The 25,535-nt window shown below is 44.6% G+C and overlaps 1 protein-coding gene across 1 annotated transcript in view; it reads right to left on the reverse strand.

Annotated features, from left to right (window-relative positions):
- The window catches only part of THSD4 (thrombospondin type 1 domain containing 4), a 1,773,455-nt gene that overhangs the window by 1,382,265 nt on the left and 365,655 nt on the right, over positions 1-25,535 (reverse strand). Inside the window, exon 4 of the mRNA XM_069624755.1 lies at positions 20,546-20,985. Within this exon, the coding sequence (XP_069480856.1) occupies positions 20,546-20,985 (440 nt within the window). The remainder of the gene's footprint in view (positions 1-20,545; positions 20,986-25,535) is intronic.

Raw genomic sequence — 25,535 nt, forward strand, 5'->3', positions numbered from 1 at the left:
ATACTCTTCTAAAATAAGTACATATTAAAACACCCTAAAAAATTACGGAAACCTAATCTATTTTTTTATTAACATTAGTGGATTTCAAATGACAAAACATTCATGCATCTTTTATATGCATTTATCTTTAAATTGTATTGTCCTTCCATTATGTTTTCTTCAGGGAGGAAGTTTTGGGTAAATGAGACCTTCAATCCTCAATTGTGGGCAAGGATGTGATCTTCCAATGACAGTGAACCACTTTTTCCAACCAAGAAAGCACACTTAATCCATGGATTTTTATGCCTAGCTTCTTTTTTTAAGCCCTTCAACTGCTTCTGTTTTGCCGTTCTATCTGTACTGTTAAAAAGATTTTGCTAGCATAAACAAACTACATTTATTTTCCAGCTCCATGCCAACAGACTGCCTATCTAGGGAAGGTTCTGAACAAGTATATGTAAATCCTAATACTTTGATTATAATTATAGCATTTATTTAAATCTACAATTAACATTCCTTTACACATAGAAAAAAAATGTAGGACAGCTATTACATACACACCTTCTCTCTGTTCTCCTCTACAAAGTTAGCAACAAGTGTGTCTTTTGACAAAGAGACTTGGAGTGAAAAAAGCACATTGGGGCCGATCCCCAAAGAAGTTCATTTGAGTAACTGAGACCCACTCCTGATTTTGTAGGGTTAGGATTACGTCATAGCTGCTCATTGTTCATTCTTTGTTCATTCGGTTCACTGGACACTATTTTTCAAACTTGAACACATTCTTTAGTTACTGTGACGTAACATCATCTTAAATCCCTTTGATGGCTATTTGAGATCGGCTATTTGACACAGCAAGCCTCAAACATCTTTCTCATGTTATTTCCAATTTGGGATTATTCAGATACTTTTACATGTAACAGTAATTGTTTATTTATTGAGCATTTATACACAGGTGGAGTGCTTCAAAGCGCTTGAAGGTGGGCGGGGAACAAGGGAATACAGTAATCATTCTTAGGCCTTGAAGTTTCTGAATTAATCTAAACAGAAGAAACTAGCATATTAGGCCTGAAGGCATTTCTCCTAGTACAAGGGCATGAAGTGATACAGTTGGGGAGGTGGTGGAGGGGGAGACAAGACAGACGAACATTAATAGTCCTACTACATTTAGGTCTTGCATGCGTACGGACGGAGGTGCAAGGAGAAAGGGGCTGGGGGAACAAACGTGGCACTGGGTTAAGTGGAGAGAGGTTGCCTCACTCGTGGAGCGTAAGGCTCTGGAGGTGAACCAGGCAACCAGTCAGCAAAAACTGAACAGAGTTACGGAGGAGAAAGAGGAAGGAGGGTGGAGAGAAAGTGAATGGAGCTTAGCAGGGGAGAGGGAGAGAGAAGGCGGAAGAGAAGAGGACGGTCTTGAGGAGTTTCCGGAATTTAAGGTGCTCCGGCTCAAGTCGCTTTTTATATACCATAAAAAGGAATCAATTGCACGCTTCTACACAGCAGATTATGGGTATAATTCAAGAATGCAGTAGGTCAAGGTCATTTATGTGAACATTATGGGCTCAAAATTGTATTGCTAAAAGATTTTCCTAAAACGCTTGGATAAGCCGATGTTTTGCCTGAAATTGTGGGAATGTAATCTTTCAAATGTTCACAGCGCTGATTGTTTTGTCTGGAAATATGCTCCAGCAATCTGAGAACACAACATTTAGTGCAGCTGATGGAAAATGAACCACTTGTCTCTGTCCACGGAAGACCAGCTTTAAAGATGCATCGTATGCTGAAAACCAACATTGTGTTAAGAGTTCTCGGGAATGCGTGAGACTGTTATCACACTAAGAAAAGGCAACATTGTGTTTCTCTACTTTGCTGGATTTCTTCTACAGCTTTCATTTTAATCAGAGGAATATTCAAAAATACAGAAGGATTCATTGACGGGGCATAGGTCCACATAGTTAAGAAGAGAAGTATGCAGGTCCGAAAGATGGCTGTTGGCATAACATAACAGTTTTATTAGTAAAGCACACATTCACCCCTAAAGTGGCAACTTGGCGCTAATAGATGTTTATTGTTACCCAACTTAATGGTACTCATGTTTTCAACCTCAGAAAGATGTAGGCCTGAGTGGACCTACTGGGATTCGAACCTGTGATCATGAGGTCTACTCACAGGGTATTCTTGTGGATGCATTAGTCCACTAAGCCACATACCCAGCTCATAAGAAGAGTTTATCTATGCCAAAGCTTGCCATCAATACTTACTGGTCCTGGTTCACAAAGGTTTTTTTCTCCAAGAGAAAAATAAATTGTTACTCATTCCAGCACCAGTGGTGGTTAAACCCAGAGTGTGAATTTTGCACAAGTAATCACACCCACTCACTCACATCCATGCTCAAAATACAAACTTGCGATTCACAAAACAACATGTAACTCTTTCACAGGCATACCTATGCTGCAGGAGGTTAGCAGTAAGTCAGACATTGTGGGCCTGTGAAGAGTGTGCCTGGGCATTAAGTACACACCCAGAAAAGTATAACTTTAACATGCATTCATAAGCGTGCAATAGTGCCTTGGAACCTAGAACAAATGCGACTGACACATGGACGTCATTATCTAAGTGACGTATGAGTTTTTGTGCAACTTAAGGAATATGACTGTACATTTGTGAGTTCTAGAATAAGAAGGGAGATTGGATGTAAACATATGTCAGAGTGAGAGAAAAAAGGGTTTGATATGTTGTTTGCAAATTGTTCACTTTTTGTAATTGTCTGGCATCATGTAAGCTCAAGCTGGTGTAATGTGACACTATGCCAGACAACAAGGTAGCTTCTTTCTGTTATCTGCTCCAATTTTCAGTGTTACGCGGATGACACCCAGCTCGACCGCAATGCATGAATGGTGTGCCGCCAATGACCGCTGCCTTAATGCCAGTAAGACCGAGATCCTCCTCATTGGGACACCTACACCCTCCTTTCCCCTCTCTCTCTCTCTCTCTAGCTGCCCACTCTGGGCCTTCTTCCTGCTCCTTCCTGTGAGGCTAAGAACCTTGGTGTCATCTTCGACTCAGCCCTCACCTTCTCTCCTCACATCTCTGACGTCTCTAAGAAGTCAAACCATCAGCTGCACCTCCTCCGAGGTATTCTTCCTTTTCTCACTTTGCTCCAGAAGCTCACGGTCTCCAGAGCTCTGGTCCTCTCTAGGCTGGAATACTGCAACAGACTCTTTCTGAATCTGCCTGCCTCTAGCCTTTGACCTCTTCAACTTATCCAGAACAGGACTGCAAGACTTGTCCTTGGCCACAAGCCCAGTGATCATATCTCCTCCGCTCTGAAATCTCTTCACTGGCTCCCTGTGGCTGCAAGGATCAGGTTCAAGACCCTCTGCATTGTCCACAAGGCTTTCTGGGGCCTGGGACTGCTCTACATCCAACTTTCTCTTCCAAAACATCTTCCTCTCGAGCTCTCCAGTCATCCACCTCCAACTGTCTGAGGGTCAAACGCTTCTCCAAACAGGGAGTGGGGGATCTTTCTCCTCGGTAGGGGCCTCCCGCTGGAACAGCCTCCCTGCCTCTTTCAAACTTGAGAAGAACCACCTCCGGAAGCAACTCAAGACCTACCTTTTTGCTTCCAATTTCTCTCTTCCTCTTTTCCTCTCTTCCTCTCCTGTACGGATGTACCGGACTGCTCTGCGCACTGGTCACTCGGATACCCTCTGAACTCGGACCCAGGCTCCTGCATGTCCAGTTTCCCTCACATTGTCTCCGGGCTCCCCCAGCACTTAAGGGTCTGTACCTGCATCCCTACAGTCCCTTCTCCCTGCACTTACGAGCCACCTGCTGGCTGCACCTATTGTGTTACCTGCACTTCTCCCTTCCCCTGCCCCCCTGGCACTTCTCCCTGTCCCTCTTCCCTGCTCTTGCGCGATCTGAATGACACAAGGCCTAGTAAGATTGCTGTTTTGTCCTCCCTTTGTTTCCCCTCCTTGACTTGTCACGCCCAGAAACACTTGTGTACAGGCGCGTTATTAATGCCATATCCTATCATATCATATCTGCTGCAATACACTGCATGTTTTCCAACAGTATTGAGTATTACTTGACTTCTTTGTGGCCATTGTGACAAATTCCCTTATAGTCAGGTTAAAAAGCAGGACTGGTTGGCTCTGGGGCCAAAAATTGCTTTTGCATATGAGCAGTCGAGGAGTCTGCTCCAAATCTGGGCCCCGAGAATTAACAAACATTTTTACACCTGGATAATTTAGATTGAATCTGGGGGTGTTTAACGGAGTCTGGGGCGGTTGATTAAAAATCTACTGTTGTGTTAGGCATTTAGGGTTTTGTGCATACATATAAAGTGTGTTAAGGTGTGTTTCAAGGTTAACAACCTTGAAAATATATCTGGCCTGGATTGGAAGCCATTGAAGCTCACGACAGATTGGAGATGGACGAGGATGTAAGATGGATTTGCCTCCCTGTTCCTTCCAGGGTTCAATAGCTGATGTTCAGGCATCCTATTGGTTGTCGAATCCTTCACCTTGAATGGAGAAGCTGATCAGTACCTGGTCTGACCAGGAAATGAGAAGGTAGTCATGCATCTGGGCTCAGAAATAAGTGAGAATAAAAAATCAAGCCTAATCCCGCCCGAGTTGGTGGGATTTCTCATCGGAGTGGATCCCAGATGATCCAGATCTTCAATGATCAATGGAAACAATTTCTGCCAGTGTAAGCCAGCCAAATATATAAATATATATATATATATATATATATATATTTTTTTTTTTTTTTCTTTTTTTCAAAAGAACTGGCTGAACGTCAGTTATGCGAGGAGCACTCTCCTTAATACCAGGCTTAAATAATCAGTCCGTGACCAGCAAATCCATAATGGCTTCTTTATTCGTTAAAATAAAGCATTGTAGCTTCCCATAAAAGTTGACGCGTTTCGCGGCGTTACTTGTCGCTTGCTCACAACACCCAAGTGCTACCACCATAGTGTTTAAATACATAAAACTTGTCTGCAGACATGGAAATGGGACAAGGGGATCCAACGACCATGAACATAAAGGAGGGGACTTAATTGTGTTGGTACGGCTCGCGGACATATTTGAACAGGGTTTATTCCCTACAAAGTTAAGCTACGTTAATCCATGATTAAGTAATCATTTAAGGATTTACTTTTCACTCAATGTAAATTGTCCAACCAACTAATCCATTACATTAGTTCCTTAAAAAAGTCCTTCAACATGGTCCAATCTGCACAATCTCTTTAAATAAAGTGCCTTGTGCCTTTGTACTTAAAGTGCATAGTGCATGAAAAAAGTGCCTAGTGCTAGCAGCTTACTAAAGTGCCTAGTGCTTTAGTGCTTATCAGCCTCCGATTATCATAAAGTGCTTAGTGCTTTCAATTTCAAATCAGTGTAGAAATCTATTTCTACTCTTACACTGAGTTACCTCCCCGGTTTTTCTTCAATGTCTCTAGTCTGCAGTAAAATCCATTCACAATAACCAGAATAAAACATACATGGTGACTGATTTAAAAAAGGTGCATTAAAAACCCCAAAATACACAACATATTATCAAAAAAGTGCAGTTAAAAATACAGACAATAATGGATTTTCACTTTTAAAACCCAATTATGAAAACACTTTATATCAGTCAGTCCTTGTTGGTAAGAAGTGCCAGGTTGTTTTGTATATGATAATGCTTATACTAGTGCCCTAAGAAAGTGTATAGTTCTTCGTCTATGTTATGACCTTGCGGTTGTTTTGTTTCAAAGTCCAAGATGCAACGGGTTTCTTGTTGTCAGAGCTTTTTTTCTCGATCTCCCCCTCTCGGGCCATTTTCAATTGCATGGATACCAAAGAAAGCAAAACTGTCCATATTGCTTTTATGGCATTCAGTGAAATGTTTTGCCATTGGATAGTTGGCATCTTTGTTTTGTATGGCTCTCACATGTTGTTGTACCCTTATTTTTAATTTGCATTTGGTACTGCCCACGTACCACTTTTTACATTTGCACATCAGACTATATACTACATATTCAGTATCACACGTGATTTTTTCATTGATATATTCAGTTGATTTTGTCATTGGATGCTCAAAGGTGGTGCAGTTCTTTGCAAATTTACACATATTGCATCTTGTGCATTTGTTGAAACCTTTCTTCCGATTGGTCAACCAGGCACTCGTGTCCTTGGAGAGATATATATATATATATATATATATATATATATATATATATATATATATATATATATATATATATATATATATTCTTCAGATCTGAAGAACACTAGAAGGTCTAATGGAGGTAATTGACTACCAACACATGAAAAGTAATGTTTTGTATCTCGCAAATCCCATGAATTTGCTGAGGTTCTTCTTTATATCGAGATCTTATATCACTTTATGATTGTGATGGATAAAAGGGGCGTATCCTGTGAAGGTGGCAGCTTTCCTGGAACTTCATTGCCGATTCTTCGCACTGTTGCCTATGTGTTGGTGCATTTACAGGTAGCTCTGGACTGCTTGTGAGCTTTGAAACTGTCATGGCTTCCATATGAGCGAAGAAGAGGAGCCTGTTGGAGCATCCAACAATCCGTCTGGTCTTCATTGGCGAGCAGACATGCCACTCATCTTCGTACACTTTGGAAAGTATTTTCTATTTCATGTTGGAGTCACTATTATATGCAAATAGTACAGAACCAAACATTGCAAAACTATCACAACGGCATTATGGATAAGGTGTGATGTTTATAGATTGGCAAGTGAAGTCACGATTGCGTTTACATTAAAAGAAATATATGTGTCTTTGCTAACAAATGTTTTTTTATTTTTTTTTAACCTGATGTATTATGGATGTCGGATATGTTTTGGAAAACGATTTTCAGGCCGGCCTAGCTCGATATTTGGATCTAAATACTGTGTGTGTTTGATAAAGTGGAGCATTACTGGTCCATAGAAGTGGACACCTCTGAGGGTTCAGAAGGTATATTGCTTTTACGAGTGTGACAATTCCTTTAAACTATGATGTTGGACCAGAAGCTTCATCAAAGCAGTGTTTCAGGTGCTCTTGACCTCATAATGTTGCCTGCTCAATTACCACAGTTCTTTCAACCTCAGTGTCACAGATGGCTAGTAAACTGGACTTTAGGTCTTGCTTTCAGTCTCTTTATCAGTGGTGTTGCGGCCATTGGACTTCAAATCCCAGTATTCAATAATTCCCCACTCAACCGATTTCTTTGAGGAGTTTATAAACTCTAGATTGAACTGCTTAAATGCTTTGTTTCATCGTTCTGTCTCTTTTTGCAGAGGCGTCTGGGAACTTGGTCTTCAATTCCCAGGATGCAATGTTTCTTCATCCTCTCTCTTCTCAGTAGCAAAAGGTACTTGACTTCCAAGTTTCTGAAGTCAGTATTTCCCAAACGAAGCTACTGGATTCATCCTCTAGCGTTGCTCTCGGCATTCAATCTCCACCTGACCTTCGCGTCACTCTTCTCGTCTCACCAGTTCTCCTCCTCCCTCCGGGGTGCTCTCAGGTGCACGTTAATTTCCCAGCACCCTTTTCTCCAGCTCTGATTCTCTCCCGTCTCTAATGTGTGTGGTTCACTGCACCAGCTTTCTTCTGGTCTTGTCGTTCACAACACTTCTTCAATCGTGCGCACCGCTCTTACCCTGGGGCCTCCGTATAGTCTTTGACTGGTGACATTGGTGGTTCTCCAGATCCTCTACCCTCATTTGGAAATGTTCAGGGAACTCGACATCTCATCAGCGTCCGTGGTAGACGCGGGTCTCCGTGTCCTCGCGACTGGATAATGCTGCAATGTCTGTCAGTGGCTAGCATCCATCAGCGCCACATCTCTGCAGCATGCTGCGCTCGCTACCTCTTCCACACCACTCCTGTTGGCAATCACAGAGCACCAACTCCCATCTGTGGCCAATCACGGAGGAAGCACACAAAAGCCGCTTTAGGCTCAATTTACAAGCATTTCATTTGGTTTTTCAAAAGAACATGTTATTTGTTTATTTATTTATTTTTAAAATCTTTTCATTGATAGAAAAATCATTCTACACAAGAATCATAACAGAACCAAATAAAGACGTAACATGAGAGATACAGAAACGGAAAAGAAAAATCCCCTAGGGAAGATCAAGGCAATACATATGCAACAAAAAAACCAAGTACAATTCATCTCAGTCCAATTGGATCCAATCCAATCCGGGGCGGGAGGCTCATGAACCCCATTTCGGGGCTGAGTTCACAGTGAGTCTCCAACCCACCCACACACTTTATAGTTGTTTTAACATGGTATTTATTTTGTGATGATAGTGTTTCAATTCTTGCACGAAGTGTCTTGTCAGTACTGCAGGACTTCATATCCCAGAATGCAATGTTGAAGGTTTCCTTCACTGACATTGTTTATTTGAAACTTTATTATTAGAATAAAGTTTCCCACAAGTTCTCATCAGGACGCTTCCTCTCTCACACATTTTATGAGGCCCAATACTATGTTGATTACACTTCCCAGATGTCAGTGTCTGAGCTCTCAATCACAGATTTTATTAGACGCTTTGGTGGTATTTTGACTACTTTTCCCATCATGAAGTGCCAGGCCCAGCTCGTGTACCCTCACCTCCGGGGGCTCTCTTCCAATTAGGCGTGTCCATTTGAGACCACCTTCCCATTCTATGTCAATGTTTCCCCATGGGCTCGCAGTGTCAGTGGCATTTTCTGGTTTCTTGCAACAAACCACCATTCTCTCTGGATATCTAGTCACATGTCTCGAGCTCTTGCAGGAACTCTCATGGCTCTTGAGGCGGCTTCTAAGACATGGCGAGGCAATATTCTGAATTCCCTAGCGACCTCCTACTGCTGCATTCAGGTCCCAGAGCCCTTCCAACGTGGGTCTAGTCCAGCCAACATCAGAACACCTACTTCTCAAAGCACTCTCTGATCCCTCTGTGCTGCAGGCTTCAGGCGCCGCTGCTGCCTCCATGTCACCTCTTCCAAGACTGCAGAGCCTCTCCCACTCGGCTGTTACTCTTACACATCTCATGTCTCTCATGTCGTTACCCCATTGGGCGGGAGTCACATGGCCTATGTTCTCTGTTCTCATTGGTCCACTATTTTTCCTCCATCCGCATTCCCAGGAATTCTAGGTCTCTGACCGCTAGTCACAATGCGCATGGAGGAGAGGTTATAAAAGCTCAGGCCATCGATCGGGATTGCATTGCTGTTTCTCTTTGGATGTGTTTGGTAACAGCCAGTGTTCTCTCTTCTCCTGGTTTATCAGGGTAGCGAGCTGTGCTGCTTCTGCTTTCGCCAGAGCTTGCATACAACAGATAGGTTTCTTATGGTGTGTATTTGTGACAACTGAAAGCGACACTTCATCGCACGTTTCACTTCCCTTTGTTTTTCCTGCAGTGCGGCTGGACCTGTCACATGACCATGGTCATGGAAAAAAGACTGTGGCTTTCTGGTGCACAGATATTCTATAAATATGTGAATGTTATTTTCAATATTAGTTCAATATAATGACTTGTTTGAAACTTTTAGGCAAGGGAATCATGGGCTATCTCCGAAAATGTTCCATGTCTAAATTTAAAGCGTTTGATTTTATAGAATTGTATATCTTTCTATGTTCTCTGTTTTATCACCATTTAGCATTTAAAATGAACCGCTTTGGAAGCAAGTAAAGTTAGAATGGACGCTTCCCCTTATTGGTTCCTGTTGCTGTTCTGCCTCTACCCTCCACAGCCTAAGCCTTGCTCTTGCTCCTACCCCGTGCTACCTGTCACTTCCGGTCCATCTCTCTACTTGCCCCACTTCACTGGAAATCTCTAGCCCGAACATCAAAGAAACCGCAAGGATATACGCCTTCAGATCTGCACTCAAATTCCATCCTCTCTGTCTGGAGAAGGCTCCCTCCATCTTCAGGCTGATCACCCCTTCCCCAGCCTTACACTCCCGTCCATATTATGGCACTATCCACATTCCACTGAAGCCTATTACCAGGCAGTCTAACCTCCCCCACCCCTACTACAGAATGACTCCATTTTTAAATCATATCGCTAGGCCAGGCAGCTGGGTCCAGGATTGCCTTGTTTCCTGAGTGACTATTTCAATAAATTGAATAAAACGAGAGCGCAAATCTTCTCAACTTTGAGTTAAAAAAAAGGCAGTAGCAATTTAAGGGGTTCCTTTGTGGGCCGATTTTTTTCACCACTTTTTTTACCGCCGAACTATAGATGGTAAGTTTGGTATTCGTATATAGAAGTTTGGGGGTGTTGGAGGTGGAAAGGGGTGCGGGTGGTCTCCTGTTTTTTGCAGTAAAAAGAGTGATCAAATCAGCCCAAATAAATTCAGCAAAGTTGTTCTTGGCGAAAAGAATTCGAGGAAACTTCACAAGCCCTTTAAGAAAGATAAACCTTTCATTGGGGCCATTACCTTTGAAAGCACACAATTTTCCACAATAATAGTGCTTTCAAAAAAACAAACTTTCAATAGTTATCATAGAAAACACAAATTCACCATCCCTGGTTAAATGTTGTTATGTTAAATGTTCTTGTATCGCGCACTGTTGCCAACAGTGTTCGCTCTCGGCGCTATATATAAACGATGGAGGCTCGATCGTGACCATTTCCAAACCTCAAGTTGGGTGGGCTCTGCAGTATGGTAGGAACCTATTAACTCCTAGCGGGAGAACCCCCCCCAAATTAACACGTTTGTACAGTGGTCGAAATGGGGGGGAGCGGCTGGATGCGATGCTCCTCTACTTTTTTTTGTTTAAGTTTTATTGTTCCTATACTTTTATTTGACAATGAAACCGTTCCGGGATGGCTTCATCTTAAAATAACAGTTTAGGAAGAAATTGAAACTTCCACTTTCAGTGCACTGCACTGACCGTTCCCTTAAACAGCAGGCGCATGTGTTTGGGGGTTTGTATTGTGCGTGGGAGGGAGCGTGGTGATGGGGTTTGTGGGGAGCACATAGCTCCACTCCTTCTTTTCACACACTTCGACCACTGCGTTTGCACGATAACCAATAACTCCCATTCGCATTCACTGAATTCAGATCTAGTGTGTTCGGATTTTCTGAAAACATGTAGTGGAGTTTGGTCTTAGGGACCGGACTTGAAGACCCTTGGAAGAGTTAAAGGAGCGCACTGCTCGACGCTAATGCTGTAGGTTACTGGTGTGGCTCAAAACTGGATTTCTTGGAGTAAATGTGTTCAGGCCTTCCTTAAGTAGCAGAAGGGAAACCTGTGAATGGCGCCGCCTCCTCTGCGAGCAGTGCTCGGCTCCTGTCTATGCTTGAATGCTATACCCCGAGGTGTGCCTGCTTTGAACAAATGAATGCAACCACCTAGTGTAGCAATTAGCAATCACCCAAGGCTCCGTATCAAAGATGATATGCTGCTGTTGACTGCTGAGGCAGCACTTTTCGGTGGTAAAAAATGGATTTTCCCCGCCTTCTCTTTACCTTAGAAGTTTAGGACTATAAATCCTGCTGAATGGTTCTAAAATAATTTATGACTTTTTTCACGTTGCTCATTTTGCGGTCTGAGAAAATTGAAGGCATCACATATTCCGTTGTGTGATTTATATCGCTGAGTAAATTAACTATGTACAGCATATTCATCTTGAATGGTTCTTGTTCCCTCACATCAAATTGCAATAGCCCAAAGGCAGTACAAGTAAGAGTGTCGTTCTCTTATTAAAGTAAACGCGATGCTGGAAAGTCAATGCAAAAGAGCGGTACTTTAGAGCCCTTAAGAACTAAGTCTACCATGTACGAGAGAGGGAGGAGGGAAGGATGAGGGGAGGGAAGGAAGCAAGGGAGGGAGGGAGGGAGGAAAGGAAGAAAGGGAGGGAAGGAAGTAGGGAGGGAGGAAGGAGAGAGGGAGGGAGGGAGGGGATAAGCATAGTGAGTGACAAGTCAGGAATTAAGCAATCTAGGAATGTGGGCAGAAAGAAAGTAGGAAAGAGTAAGAGAGGAAGGAAAAGTAGGAAAGAGTAAGAGAGGAAGGAAGGAAATGGTGAAAGGGAGAGGAAAGAAGGAATAGAGGAAAAAAGAGTCATTTGCCATGATGCCCTGATGACCCATGTTGATCCTCTAAGTCCCTTCCGGACCCTCAGATAAGAGACTAGCCCTCCTACCCTGGGTAGCCCAAGAGGGACTGGAGGAGTCTGTACAGCGCTCAATGGTTGCAGACACTTTTTGTAAGGAAAGGGAGAGAGTGTCAAAAAGGCCTTCCCCACCTTTCCCCAGTTACACAAAGAACCCCAGGACTTACCCAGCCCAAGACTGATGGGCGCGTTGTCCAGGACGAAGGGCTACAAGCCACGTGTGGGTGTGCGGGTCTGACTATGCACAATACAGGGCCCCGGTGGAAAACAGGTCAGACAGAATTAAGCCGAGAGGGAGAAAGAGGGCACCCCCCACCCCCCAACCCCCGCAAAGCATGGGGTGCATGAAGCATGAAGCATAGGCTGAAATGGACCTGCAATAGGTGTCAGGAGATACCCGGGGCATCCTCGGTCATTTTGGTGGCGGCTGTGCTAATATAAGGGGACAGGCAAGCACATAGAAGGGTAAACAAGAAAGAAGAACAGACAAGGTCAATCAGAACAATGGAATCGGAATAAAAGACAGACCGGGATGCTGAACGAGAAGGGGATGGGAACCATGTTCTGGACATACAATGAGCAATTCCCACTAGGGGTGTACACAGGTCGGACTAGAGACTACCCACAGAAATAAGGGAAGCTCAATGGCTCTGTGCAAGTAACCCTGACGGGCACCACACCCTGCAAGAAGGGGGTAGGAAAAGCGGCTTCTACATCTGGACCCTAAGGTACAAACAGGGTGTGTACTTAAACGAGACAAGCCTGTATGGGTCCAGCTGGAAAATAAAGTGGGGAACAGAACACAACACACTGCTACATCAAATACACTATGGACTACAGGTAGAACGAGACAACGAAAGGGGCACAAATTGCTTCCTAGATTGTTGGAGCCAACATCTGTTCAAAGGAGTACACAGAGGCACAGGTGAGGGCACTATAAAGTACTTACCAGACGCTAAGAGCCCCAAAAAGGAAACAAGAGTTCAGAACAGGAAAGCAGGAGCTAGGAATGCAGAAAGCTGTAGCACAAAACTGGTACAAGGTAACAGAGACAAGTAACGGGCACAAGGTAACAGAGGCAAGGAACCGGCACAAGGTAACAGAGGCAAGGAACCGACGTAAGCTAACAGTGGCAAGGAAGCGGCGCAAGGTAACAGAAGCAAGGAACCGGCGCAAGGTAACAGAGGCAAGAAACTGGCGCAAGGTAACAGAGGCAAGGAACTGGCGCAAGGTAACGGAGGAAAGGAACTGGCGCAGTGTAACAAAGACAAGGAACTGGCGCAAGGTAACAGAGACAAGGAACTGGCGCAAGGTAACAGAGACAAGGAACTGGTGCAATGTAAAAGGGGAAAGACACTGGCGCAAGGTAACAGAGGCAAGGAACTGGCGCAAGGTAACAAAGCCAAGGAAATGGCGCAAGGTAACAGAGCCAAGGAACTGGCACAAGGTAACGGAGACAAGGAACTGGCGCAAGGTAACGGAGACAAGGAACAGGCACAAGTTAACAGAGGCAAGAAACTGATGCAAGGAAACAGAGGCAAGGAACTGGTGCAAGGTAACAGAGGCAAGAAACTGACGCAAGGTAACAGATGCAAGGAACCAGTGCAAGGTAACAGAGGCAAGGTAACAGAGGCAATGAACTGATGCAAGGTAACAGAGGCAAGGCACTGGCCCAAGGTAACAGAGACAAGGAACTGGCACAAGGTAACGGAGACAAGGAACTGGCGCAAGGTAACGGAGACAAGGAACAGGCACAAGGTAACAGAGGCAAGAAACTGGTGCAAGGTAACAGAGGCAAGGAACTGGTGCAAGGTAATAGAGGCAAGAAACTGACGCAAGGTAACAGATGCAAGGAACCAGTGCAAGGTAAGAGAGGCAAGGTAACAGAGGCAATGAACTGATGCAAGGTAACAGAGGCAAGGAACTGGCGCAAGGTAGCAGAGGCAAGGAACTGGCATCAGGTAACAGAGGCAAGGAACTGGCGCAAGTTAACAGAGGCAAGGCACTGGTACAAGATAACAGAGGCAAGGAACTGGTACAAGGTAATAGAGACAAGGAACTGGCACAAGGTAACAGAGGCAAGGAACTGGTGCAAGATAACAGACGCAAGGAACTGGTAGAAGGTAATGGAATCAAGCAACTGGCACAATTTAACAGAGGCAAGGAACAAGGTAACAGAGGCAAGGAACAAGGTAACAGAGGCAAGGAGCTGGTGCAATGTAACAAAGGAAAGGAACAAGGTAACAGAAACAAGGAACAAGGTAACAGAGGCAAGGAACTGGCACAATGTAACAGAGGCAAGGAACAAGGTCACAGAGGCAAGGAACCAGTGCAAGGTAACAGAGGCAAGTAACTGGTACAAAGTAACAGAGACAATGTACTGGTACAAGTTAACAGCGACACAATACTGGTATGAGGTAATTTAGCAGGGTACTGGTAAAATGTACCTGAATCTAGGTAGCACGAGTAGGCTGGAAAACTAGACTGGAAACACACATAGTATGCAAGGTAAGGCTGTGAAAAACACAACTAGAACTAAGGTAAACAGTCAAACAGCGGCAAGGGAAATAGAGTCTGGCTAAGCGGGGTAAAGCTTGAGACTAAGTAGACTTGCAAGAGCAGGGAACAGAGAAGGAGACTAAAGGGAAAGAGCACATGCAACAGAGGCTGGAAGCTGCAATGAGACCATCACAAGAAACAGGGATTAAAGGCTGTAGAGACACAGCACAAAGAAAGGAGAAACACAATGGGAGAAGGTAGAAGGAGGAGGACAGAATCAGCAAGGCAGGGCTATGGAAATTGGAACGAGGCAACTCAGTAGTAAGGATCAGTCACAAGCAAAGCACAAGGCAGAATGTTCAGCATTTAGAGTGATTCTAAATGGGTTACAACTGCACAGGGTTCAGAATTTGTGTGTGGCAGCTTTTAAGCAGTGCTAGTAGGGAGGAAAGCCATGGTGGAGCTGTATGATTGGGCTGCACCGAAGCAGTCAAATGTGTGGTTGATGGAAATCTCTGGCATGGATTTAGGAGAGGATCCAGTGCCGACAAACTCCACGAGTTTTTTGTATAAAAACACAAGCACAGTAATTGCTTTGGGATTTTGAATGTTGCAGTCCATTGAAACGAGTCTATCTCCTACCAGTCACAGTGAAGCCAGTGTACATGCAACTCTGATTCCAAAAGGGTTTCTGGATTGGGTTGCCAGGTTTTCCAGATATCTTGCAGGTGCAATATGGGAATGGAAGTCCATGCTTTTGGAAATACAGATTTATGAAAGGAAACATTAAATAATGATTCAGGGTCTTCTCTAGTTCACAACACCCAGAGGGCCTGTACACAGCACCACCCAGCGGCATAGGTGCAGAGATGTGACAATATGAAGAAAACAAGAGCGGGAGAGTTCATGTAGAGTAATGTGTAGCAAGCGCAAGCCCAGGGAAGGATGAAGGTATGCACGGGAGGCATCGAGCAGCAGAGTTCAAAGCAAGCCACATCGGGAGGTAAGGGCAGTCCAACGAGGCAACAGGATCAAGCTAGGGAATGCTGCACAATTATCCAAGCATGAGCGCAAAATCACTGTGACGGGACCAAAGAGTGACACAAAAAGGTGAGGAACTCTAGTGCCTGAATGTTTTGACAGGTAGACTCAGGGAGTACATTTTGGTTGTGTTCGGCAGCCATCTTGGAATGAAGTTATTTTCTATTCCTCTTTCTGGTCCACATCCTCCTTTCCTCCAATAATGTCCATTATGTCAACAGATTCCTTCTTTCCCACCAGCTTTCATGTCCTTCATGAACCTGACAAGAAGACAGCAGTAATTATATACGCGTGAACAAGGATATTTCTAAATTAGATGAGTTCAATATCTTATTTTATGGGCCCTGCGACAAAGTTGCCGCCTAATCCTGGAGCCATTTAGTGTGGTGACCCAGAGGGCCCGGTGGTTCCCTGAGCTAGAGGATGATTGACTGAGGAGTGGTGTAGGGAGGATCCCGTGTCACCCACATATATTTCCTGCCTTAAGGCAGAGGACCGTCACATGAGGCCATTAAGAACACCTTCATTTGAAGGGAGGAAGCCCCTAGGGCCTCTGAAACAGTGTGGAATCCCTAATGCAATGCTCTCCCTCTTTCCAAGAGGCTGGACTTTATGTATTCCTGCAAATGAGTAATTTGCAAGCACTAACCTTTTAAGAGAACCGAACTTAGTAAGAGGAGAATACCATGGGGTGGACTCGCCCATAAGGAACGCCATGCACCGTGGGCCTCTGTTGTGTGGAATTTCTAAATTTCCCCATAGGAAAAGAGCTGGGCTTGCTGAAAATGTGTAATATGGGGCCACTTTGAAAATTATTTCCAGGGCCTCTTTTGGTTCCCAGTCCACCCCTGATGGAGAGAAGGAAAGAAATCCTTTCTAGCAGTAGTAAACACCCATAGAGACATCACAGGCACGCCCAATGTTCTCCGGGCACTCTCTTCACGAGTCCACTCAAACATCAGCGGCACATCACGTCTGTGGCACTTGCTCAGAGCGTCTGTTCAGACACTAGAAGCACATCAGAGTTTCTCACACTGAACGAGCTCAAACATAAGCATGCCACGCTCTCCTATAACAACCGCGCGGTACATCCAAATTAGAAACAGATGCAGGCAGGGAAATGGCGTCTCATTCAAAATGCTTTAACTTTTCGCACATCACTTGACTCTCGAGCGGAGTGCAAGCTCAGACTCCCGCTCACTGGCAAACACATGGAATACTCTAGTTAGCCTAGAGCAACAGAAACCCACCATTAGCGAATGCCAAAATGGCATACCAAATTTTAAAGGCTTAGCCCGGCCACAAAGCTCCAAAAGGGAACTCAGGTGAATCAGTTACATACAGTCAGTTACTACCCTTCCCTCGTTCTCATCCACAGGTGTACACCCTCACATAAAGCATAACTCCAGGGGAGGGGGTGAGAAGGCTATTTAAGCCCAGAGTTTCATCAGGTAGTGTGGTGGCCGGAGTTTGGAACCAGTTGTAGAACGAGGAATGGGTCTCGAGGTATAATGGAGAAGGGGCGCGGGGGGTAGAGACAACATAGGCAGATTTGTCTGAAGGAAGTTGATTGGGGAGATCAGGAGGAGGTGGATTGGAAACTGCACAATCAGTTTGGTTGGAAACATCAAGAGGAGGAGTGTGTTTGGGGGTATCAGGAGGAGGCAAGGTGAGGCGGCTGGAGGTCGGTGTCAGGAGGCTAGCAAGATTATCACGAGCAAGAAAAGGAAGCTACGGGAGGACACTTTCACACCAAGGCTGGGGGTAGCGGCGAGACTACGATCTGAAGTAGTTAAGCTCACAGTGGGAGAGGAATAAGCCTTCGGCGTGGCATTGGGGAGGAGCGGGTCTACATTAAGAGTGGTGTTGAAGAGGGAGGCGATGACACTAGGGGAGGCATGTGGCAGCTCCCTTTTAAACTCACCTGCGGAAACCGGAGACGGAAACCTAGTTGGCTCTGTTTAAAGCCGAAGGGAAATTCTATCATATACAGCTCTTGGGAGAGAGTCAGCAGTGAGTACTGAAACTGCAAGTTGAACCAGAGGTGAGGGAATCCCATCAACAATTAGAAACCAGTGGGAAGAAGTTCAGGTAGAGTGCCCTTGAGACTGTAAGTGATGGGGACGTACCCCGAAATCCTGTGAGCTTCATAGGAAAACCCTTCACACTGTGGAACTGTTGAGAAGAGACTATCCTGACAGCTTCTATTGGCGTTTCAACCAGGAACAAGCCTTTGTGCGCTTACATGAAAAACTTTTTTAAGCAAAGAATTCTGTTATCCCTCTTTGTGGACCCCATCGGGGTACATGTAACCCATTATATTTTATAAATCAGTGTCCTCACCATCAACCAAGAGTAAGACTGAAGTAATGCAAGAACCTAGTGTGATACTTCATGTCTCCTTAAACAAATGTAGCTGTTATTGCTGCAAATATTTGTGCACTGAGGTATCATCTGCTCCCACCCTACTGTAGTGAATAAGACTAAAAAGGGCCGGAGGTCTGGGTAGATAATTCCGGGCCTTGGCACCCGCCTTCTGGAATTCCTTGCCTTTAGCTATCAGAGACACACTCGTGTACCCTCAGGTTTGCCTCAAATTAACAATGTTGCCTTCAAATGTAATTACAATTGCTACCTACGGACCTGCCTGCTTTATGCCACTGAGGCATGCAAAGGCAAATGTGCAGTGTTTGGTCAAGGGGCTTATACAATATCTGAACTAGTATGCCTTTGTCTCTCTAGATGTGTTAAATGATGACTCCCATCAGCCCTACCAGGCTGGTCAAGGGCGATAGATGGTGCTCTCCCATGGTCCATGTCCATCGTCTTACTACCTGTTCCATCTCTAACTCCATTTTTGTTTCTCCGAAGGTTCAGGATCTGACAACACCCGGGCAAGGTCACAGTATGCCAATTTTCAGACAATGTGTAGGCACCGAAAGACCACTAGGGTGTTGAAGGGCACAGTACAAATGCCGGATAACATAAGATATGCTGTATCTTTCCGGTGAGAAATGGTTGTAGTATAAAGCCTCCGGACAGTATCCCTTTCCTGACAACTTCATCTTTCTTTCTTCTATACAAAGTGCCACGCTTGCCCCTGGTGTGCAAATTCTCATTAGACTTCAGACTGAATACGGTGTGTAAAGATTGCCAAATTGAGGTTCTATTCCAACATACGACATGTTTCCTTGTGGTCTAACACTAGGCATAATATCACAAAAGGGATGGATAATACTTCATTCAAGACACAGTTCTAATGCTAAACTCGAAATGTCCCTCAAGGAAGGCTCCATTGCCAGTACTGTCCCTGCACCTCGCTGGTGCTCTGCCTATCTAATAGGGATAGCAGAGAAGAGAGTCTCTGCAAATACACTGCACTAAAACTGCAAATACAACTAAAAGAACACATATGTGACGTGTTTAAAAAGATACACACAGTTGGGCCTTCTAAACCCACTTTATTACACCCTTACCTGAGTGTGTACCGGAACAAAGCTACACACAGTCGTGCCATCCGCTAACAACAATGCTATTGGCTCACCATGCTGACCAATGGTGTGACCGAGGATCAGGTGTGAGGTTTCGATATGGGGCTGTTCCCCCTCCCCCTTTCTCTCTGCTCACTCACCTCGATCTTGGGTGAGTCATTGCAGTCATTTCAGACTGCTTGGCTGCTTGCCCCTATACCGTGACGTCATTTATGCAATGTTTTGCTTGACATTGCACTGCTCTTATGGGAGTTGACTATCCCAAATGCCGGGAATGAGCTTTGATTAGTCTGTCCCCTTGTTCCCCCACCCACCAGCACTGGAGCCATGGAGCATTCTGTGCATTGAGGCTGGTGCCCTATAAATGAACACAAAAGAAAAAGAAGGATCAGTACACAGGCAAGCACACTTAATGCAATGACATGCCCATTTAAAGATCCACAAGGGTAAGGCGGAGAAGACAACTCTGCTTCTCTGTACCTATTGAGCTATGCAACGGTCTGCAATCTCTGGCTCTCCCGGTGTTTTGAACTACATCTCCCATCAGCGCTATCCAGCAAAGTCGAGTGTGAATGATCATGGGAGTGATAGCCCACACATCTGGAGACTGACAATCATTGCACATTGGCTCCACTAAAGTTGCATTTAAAGTCACACTGACCCCATCTTGACAAACGAGCAAAATATTATTGACAGAGGTGTTTGAGCAATTCGAAAATAATGTATATACCGTACCATAGTCGTGGAATCATTAATTGAACAGTAACACGTGCAAATCCTTCACCAGTAGATGACATTGGGATACTGTACACTGGGTTGTAACATGTGAGTTCTATTACCTTTTGTAGTGCATATGTCACTGTTCCCTGGGATGGACTTGGTTGCCATGCAAAGTATCATTAATAACCTTTTACCGCTAGCAAAAGAAAACACCAGATTTGATTTTACAATTTTGCTTTTCTTTTGCATCCTGACTCTCACACCCAATTCCATACATTTCCTGTTAACCTTTGTTACGGAACAAAATAAGGGTGACGCAGGAGATATAAAATCGCACAAATATCTACACAAAATGATCAGAAATAGGATCCTGTTTCTGAATATCTTACATTCATTCACAAGGGAAAAATAGGCCTTCGGTTCATGCCAGATCTTTGGCTAACAGTAACAGAACACTCTTTTTGTAGTCAGACTGACGTGAAGGATATAATTACTTGCTATTGCAACATGGCTTCTAAGCCATTTACTACAAACCTGTGATGTTTATTGTTGGGTATTTACATTCCATAACCAGTGTGTATCCTGGCGCAAAGTGACCTCAATTATTTCCAATGCACATTAGGACTAATATACCACCATGACTTAAGAGGTTAATGGCCAGGCCGGACAATTGAACAAATGAAAATGTACCATACCTCCTGTCTGACCTTGGGACGTGACCCTCAGTCTGAGAATGCCGGCTGCCTCTTTGCGATCCTCTGCCAAAATGGCTGCCGTTTCTAGCCTCTGAAACGGAAGCCTGCAAGCTGGCCTTCAGCGGGTCATCCCTTATGTGCAGCGGGACAGACGAACGAATGGCTGAGAGGATGGGCCCGGCGTAGGGCTTGTGCAGGTCCTCCCGTTGACGCACGTGTGGATTGGGGAGAGATCTGTCTGCATCTGGGTACGGATGGGCAGGCCGGGGGCTGCTTCTTTCTTGGAGGTAGGCCGAGAGGCATGGCCGGGTTTGTTCCATGACCCCGCCACTGCAACTTCTAGAACAGGCGGACCAGGGACCCCAGTTACCCCAGGTCCCGGGAATCCCTGACCTGGTCTCTTCAGGGGCGTCCTTCTGCTCTTCTATCCTCTGCGGGACCTGGAAAAAAACATGTGCATTACAATACTATCCAATTTGAAAAATAATGTTTCATTTTTGAATCACTGTAAGACATACATTTCAATAGTTCTTAAGCAAATACGGAAAATAAATGCATTTTGTATTAATCATCTGTGCCATGGTGTCACTGCAATCTGAATAATTAAACCAACAACCCCATAATGAAAGGATTTGATAATAAATGTTTAGTTTTAGGCTGTGCATTTTGAGGTGGAGTGCATTCTTCTGTCACTGGTCCATGAAAACTGCTACCACAAAATCTTTGACACTTTACCAATATCCTCTAACAGATATTTTAGAATGGAAATAGTAGGGGGAACATCCATAATATCCCTCAATGTTTCGGCCATGCTTTGCCAGCATTGGGTAATATGCGTACAGGACTACAACATACGGACTGTGTTTGCTGGAGGCATACCACATTTCATACATGCATCATCTACATTGGGGGAATGGTTTTGCTATTCTGGCTGGTGTATAGTACGATTGATTAAGTATCTTAAACTGTATCAACTGATAGCCGCTAGCCATCGTGCATAGACACTTCTTTGGTCAACACGCAACATCTCTTCCACTGTACGTCTGTGAATGCAGCGTCTAGATCCCGCTCCCATTTCAGACGTGCCCTGTTTTTCGCTATAATGTTTCGAGATTATACGTCTATTATGTCCTCCTTCACTGTTCGCAGTAATGCATTCATGTGTTTCAGGTTCTTGTGGGAAGGATGGGCACAAGCAGCGGGCGGCTTTCCTAATATGATAGTATTGCAATATCTTTATAGAATTGCCACCCATTGTAGTCTTAAATGTATCCAGTGTCACAAATCGAGCTTCAGGGAATAGATCGGCTGCATCATTGGCTCATCCCCATCCCATGATTTCTGTACTTCAGCATCATACGTAGGAGGGGGACCTGGGTGGTTACATGTCTTTATAGCAACACCTTTTATGAAGAATGCACTTATAACAAAACCTTTATAACGAAAAATATAACAATTTCTTTCTTTCTTTTTTTTGGATGGGTCGCCCGAAACACCCATTTCACACCCCTAAAAACCCACCCAATCGTTTCCCCACAAGATTTAACTCTTTACCCCACCCCAAACTGCATTCTTCATGAAATGTTTTGTTTTACAAGATTCGATATATGTTCATTCTTTATAACATTTTCGTTATAAAGACTGCATACTGACCTGGGTAATTCCATAATTTAATCTTTCTGTTGTAAACTGTTATAAGATTTAGTCTACGGAATATTCTTGCCCAAGCATTCCTAGTAGTGCGCACCGGCTCAAAAGATCAGGAGTCAACGTATCTGTCACTAAATATTACCGATTTAATATTTGTAGGTGCAGCCCCATATTTGTCTAGGGTCAGATGAACCCCTTTCAGCACTGACGAATACCAGCACCCTGCAAAGTGTGCCTGCGCTACAAGCTAGTAAAGTTTAAAATCTGGTGCCGCCAACCCTCCATGTTCATAAGGTTCTACAAGTTGCTCCCAGCTAATCCTAGCTGTTCCATTCCCCCCCAGGGTCCGACTGGGACAAGAAATAGGCCCGGTCACCCAAAAAAAAGTGGCCCAACCCTCGCCTCAAAAAAGTGGCCCACCCCTTGCCTCACGACCCTTGACCTCTGATGACATCAGTGGAAACAATGTCATTTGGCCCCACCCCAAAGTGATATCCTGGGAAGCGATGAACAACGACCTTTCACTCCTTGAAAAAACAGGAAGTGGCATCAAATGGCATTGTTCCTAAGTACACTACGAAAAAAATGGTTATGATTTCACTAATGTGATATAGATTTCATACAAGAATCGATCACATATGTATCATTAATATCTGTGTGTATAGATCCATGTTGTAAAATTACTGTGAATCCAAGCAGACGTCCAAGACCAAATGATAATATGTTATTGTATAGCACTTACGCTTAAGCTCTTTTTTATAGAACAAATATACATACAATATCACCCAACCTGTGTTGGTACTCATTTATCGACCTAAGAAGGATGAAAGGCTTTTTGGAGAAAAAAAAAATCTATTTTCTTTTTGTCAAACCAGCCCAGGCCTGGCCAGAAACCGGTCCCCACTCCCCAGGGACGATTTCGGCCAGGCCACGGGTCGAAAGGCCGAGGGGCCATTCCGACCCTGATTCCCCCAGAGGAACCCCAGTGCTAATTATCTCAATTGTTTAAAGAACCCCCACCACAGCCAAATGCAACATTGCAAAAATAATATAGTAATTTAGGGAGGTACAATCATTTTCAGAAAGGAAAGCGCCCATATAGTGCTAAAGGAAAGCCAGCAGTTTGGTGACAAATAACTGCAACTATCCTGCATGATTATCAGAATAAAGTGATTGCTGCGGTCTGGAGAACATTATTCAAATATACCCAAACCTAAATGGAAGCCATCTGAAGCCCATCAAATCCATTGGTGGATTCATGGCATCAGTGAGGGGAAATAGCTCAGATTTGTATTTGCATTTATTTGTTTATATAGCGCTTTACACCAAAACGCTGCACAATTGAACAACTTGCTACATAAAACATAAAACAATATAACGGTAGAAGCAAATTACAGTTATGAATCAATCAACAAACCAGCAAGAAGAGCAATCAAACTGAAGGGAATAGGGAGAGAAGAGCAGTGGGAATGTGAGGGGGAAGGAGAGGTGGGGAGGAGAAGGAGGAGAGAGGGGCAAGGGCGAGAGTGGGGTAGTTAGGGAGTGGAGGGAGGAAATCAAGGGAAGCAGAAAGAAGGGAGGGGAAGCAAGAAGGGGAGGGAGTTTCAAGGCGGGGGTGGAGAAGGAGAGATTTAAGGGAGGTGTGAAATGAGGAGAAAGTAGGAATAGAACAGATTGAGAGAGGTAGGGAGTTCCAGTGCAGGGGAGCTAGGAGCTGGAAGGAGCGGAAATGGGAGAGGGCACAAGGGGACGGAGGTACAGTGAGAAGGAAGTGGACAGCTGAATGAAGGGAGCGGGAGGGAGTGTAGAAAGAGAGGAGGGAGGAGAGGTAGGGGTGAGCAAGCCCATGGAGAGATTTGAAGACAAGGCAGAGAAAGTGAAATTTAAGTTGAAAGGGAAATGAAAGCCAGCCAAGGGAGGAGAGGGAAGCCGAGATGGAGTCGCGGGAGGTAAGGAGATAGAGGGTACGGATAGCAGTGTGGTAGATAGACTTGAGAGGGGCGAGATGAGAAGTAGGTAGACCAAAGAGTTAGGAGGAGCAGTAGAAGAGGCGAGAGAAGATAAGAGAGGAGATTAGAAGTTTAGTAGCATGAAAGGTGAGAGAGGGGTGGATTTTGCAAATATTGAAGAGGTGGTAGCGACAGGCACGAGAAGTGAGAGAGATATGGTGGGAGAAAGAGAGAGAGGAGTCAAAGTGAATGCCTAGGTTATGACCGTGGAGAGAGATAGGGAGATTAGTTGGAGGGAAGTGAATGAAAGGAGGGGAGGGAGGGGAAAGAGAGTTGGAGGGGAAAAAGATGACTTCAGTCTTGTCAGTGTTAAGGTAGAGAATGCGGGAAGACATCCAGGTGTTTATGGCAGTAAGGCAGGAAGAGAGTTTCAGGTGGAGGTCGGGTGAGAAGGAAGAGAAGGAAAGGAAGAGCTGAGTGTCGTCGGCATAGAAATGGTGGGACATGCCAAACGAGGGGATAACAGGGGGAAGGAGGGAGGTGTAAAGTGAGAAAAGGAAAGGTCCAAGCACTGATCCTTGAGGTACACCGTACTCAAGAGGTTGGGATGGAGAGGACCAGCCACCCCAGGAAACAGTGAAAGAGCAGGAGGAGAGGTACAAGGATAGCCAGTTAAGAACAGAGCCAGTGAATCCAAAGGAAGAAAGAGTGTCAAAGGAAGAAAGAGTGTTAAGAAGAAGGGGGTGATTGACAGTGTCATAAGCAGCAGAGAGGTCAAGAAGAATGAGGACTGAGGATTGCTTAGAGTGTCGAGCAGAGAGGAGGGAGTTAAGGATGTAGGTAAGAGCAGTTTCAGGAGAGTGTTTAGGGCGGGAGCCAGATTGGGAGGGGGGTTTGATTTGGATTTATTATAAAGATCTATAGATTAATAGATTTGGATCTATTCACTCTATAGCCGGAGTATCCGATGGACACGTACTGTATCCATAATGGGACTCAGATTAGTCTCTGGGTCATGAACATGAAAGAGTGTATCATCTGCTTGTAATTAAATCACTTGAGGCTGTCCAGTCATGCGGATGCCCCGTGACCGTGTATTGCTCTTATATGTGCCGCCAATGGTGCTATGGTGAGAGCCAAGAGTGGGGATAGCGGGAACCCTTGACGGGTTACCCTTCCCAATTGCAGATACTGTGGTATATTGTTTTGTTGCAAATTCTAGCTCTGGGGCGGAAGTACATTAGTCTCAAGCAATTGAAATAATAACCAAATTGAAATCACATCAAGACTTTAAAGAGATACATTCACAACACTGAATCAAAAGCTTTATCAGCATCGAGGGAGTCCGCACCTGCCTTGGCATTCGGCTTGATTTGAGATAAGGTACAGAA

Source organism: Ambystoma mexicanum, chromosome 11 (genome assembly GCF_040938575.1).
Source record: "Ambystoma mexicanum isolate Mex_15411 chromosome 11, UKY_AmexF1_1, whole genome shotgun sequence".
NCBI classification, from domain to species: Eukaryota; Metazoa; Chordata; class Amphibia; order Caudata; family Ambystomatidae; genus Ambystoma; species Ambystoma mexicanum.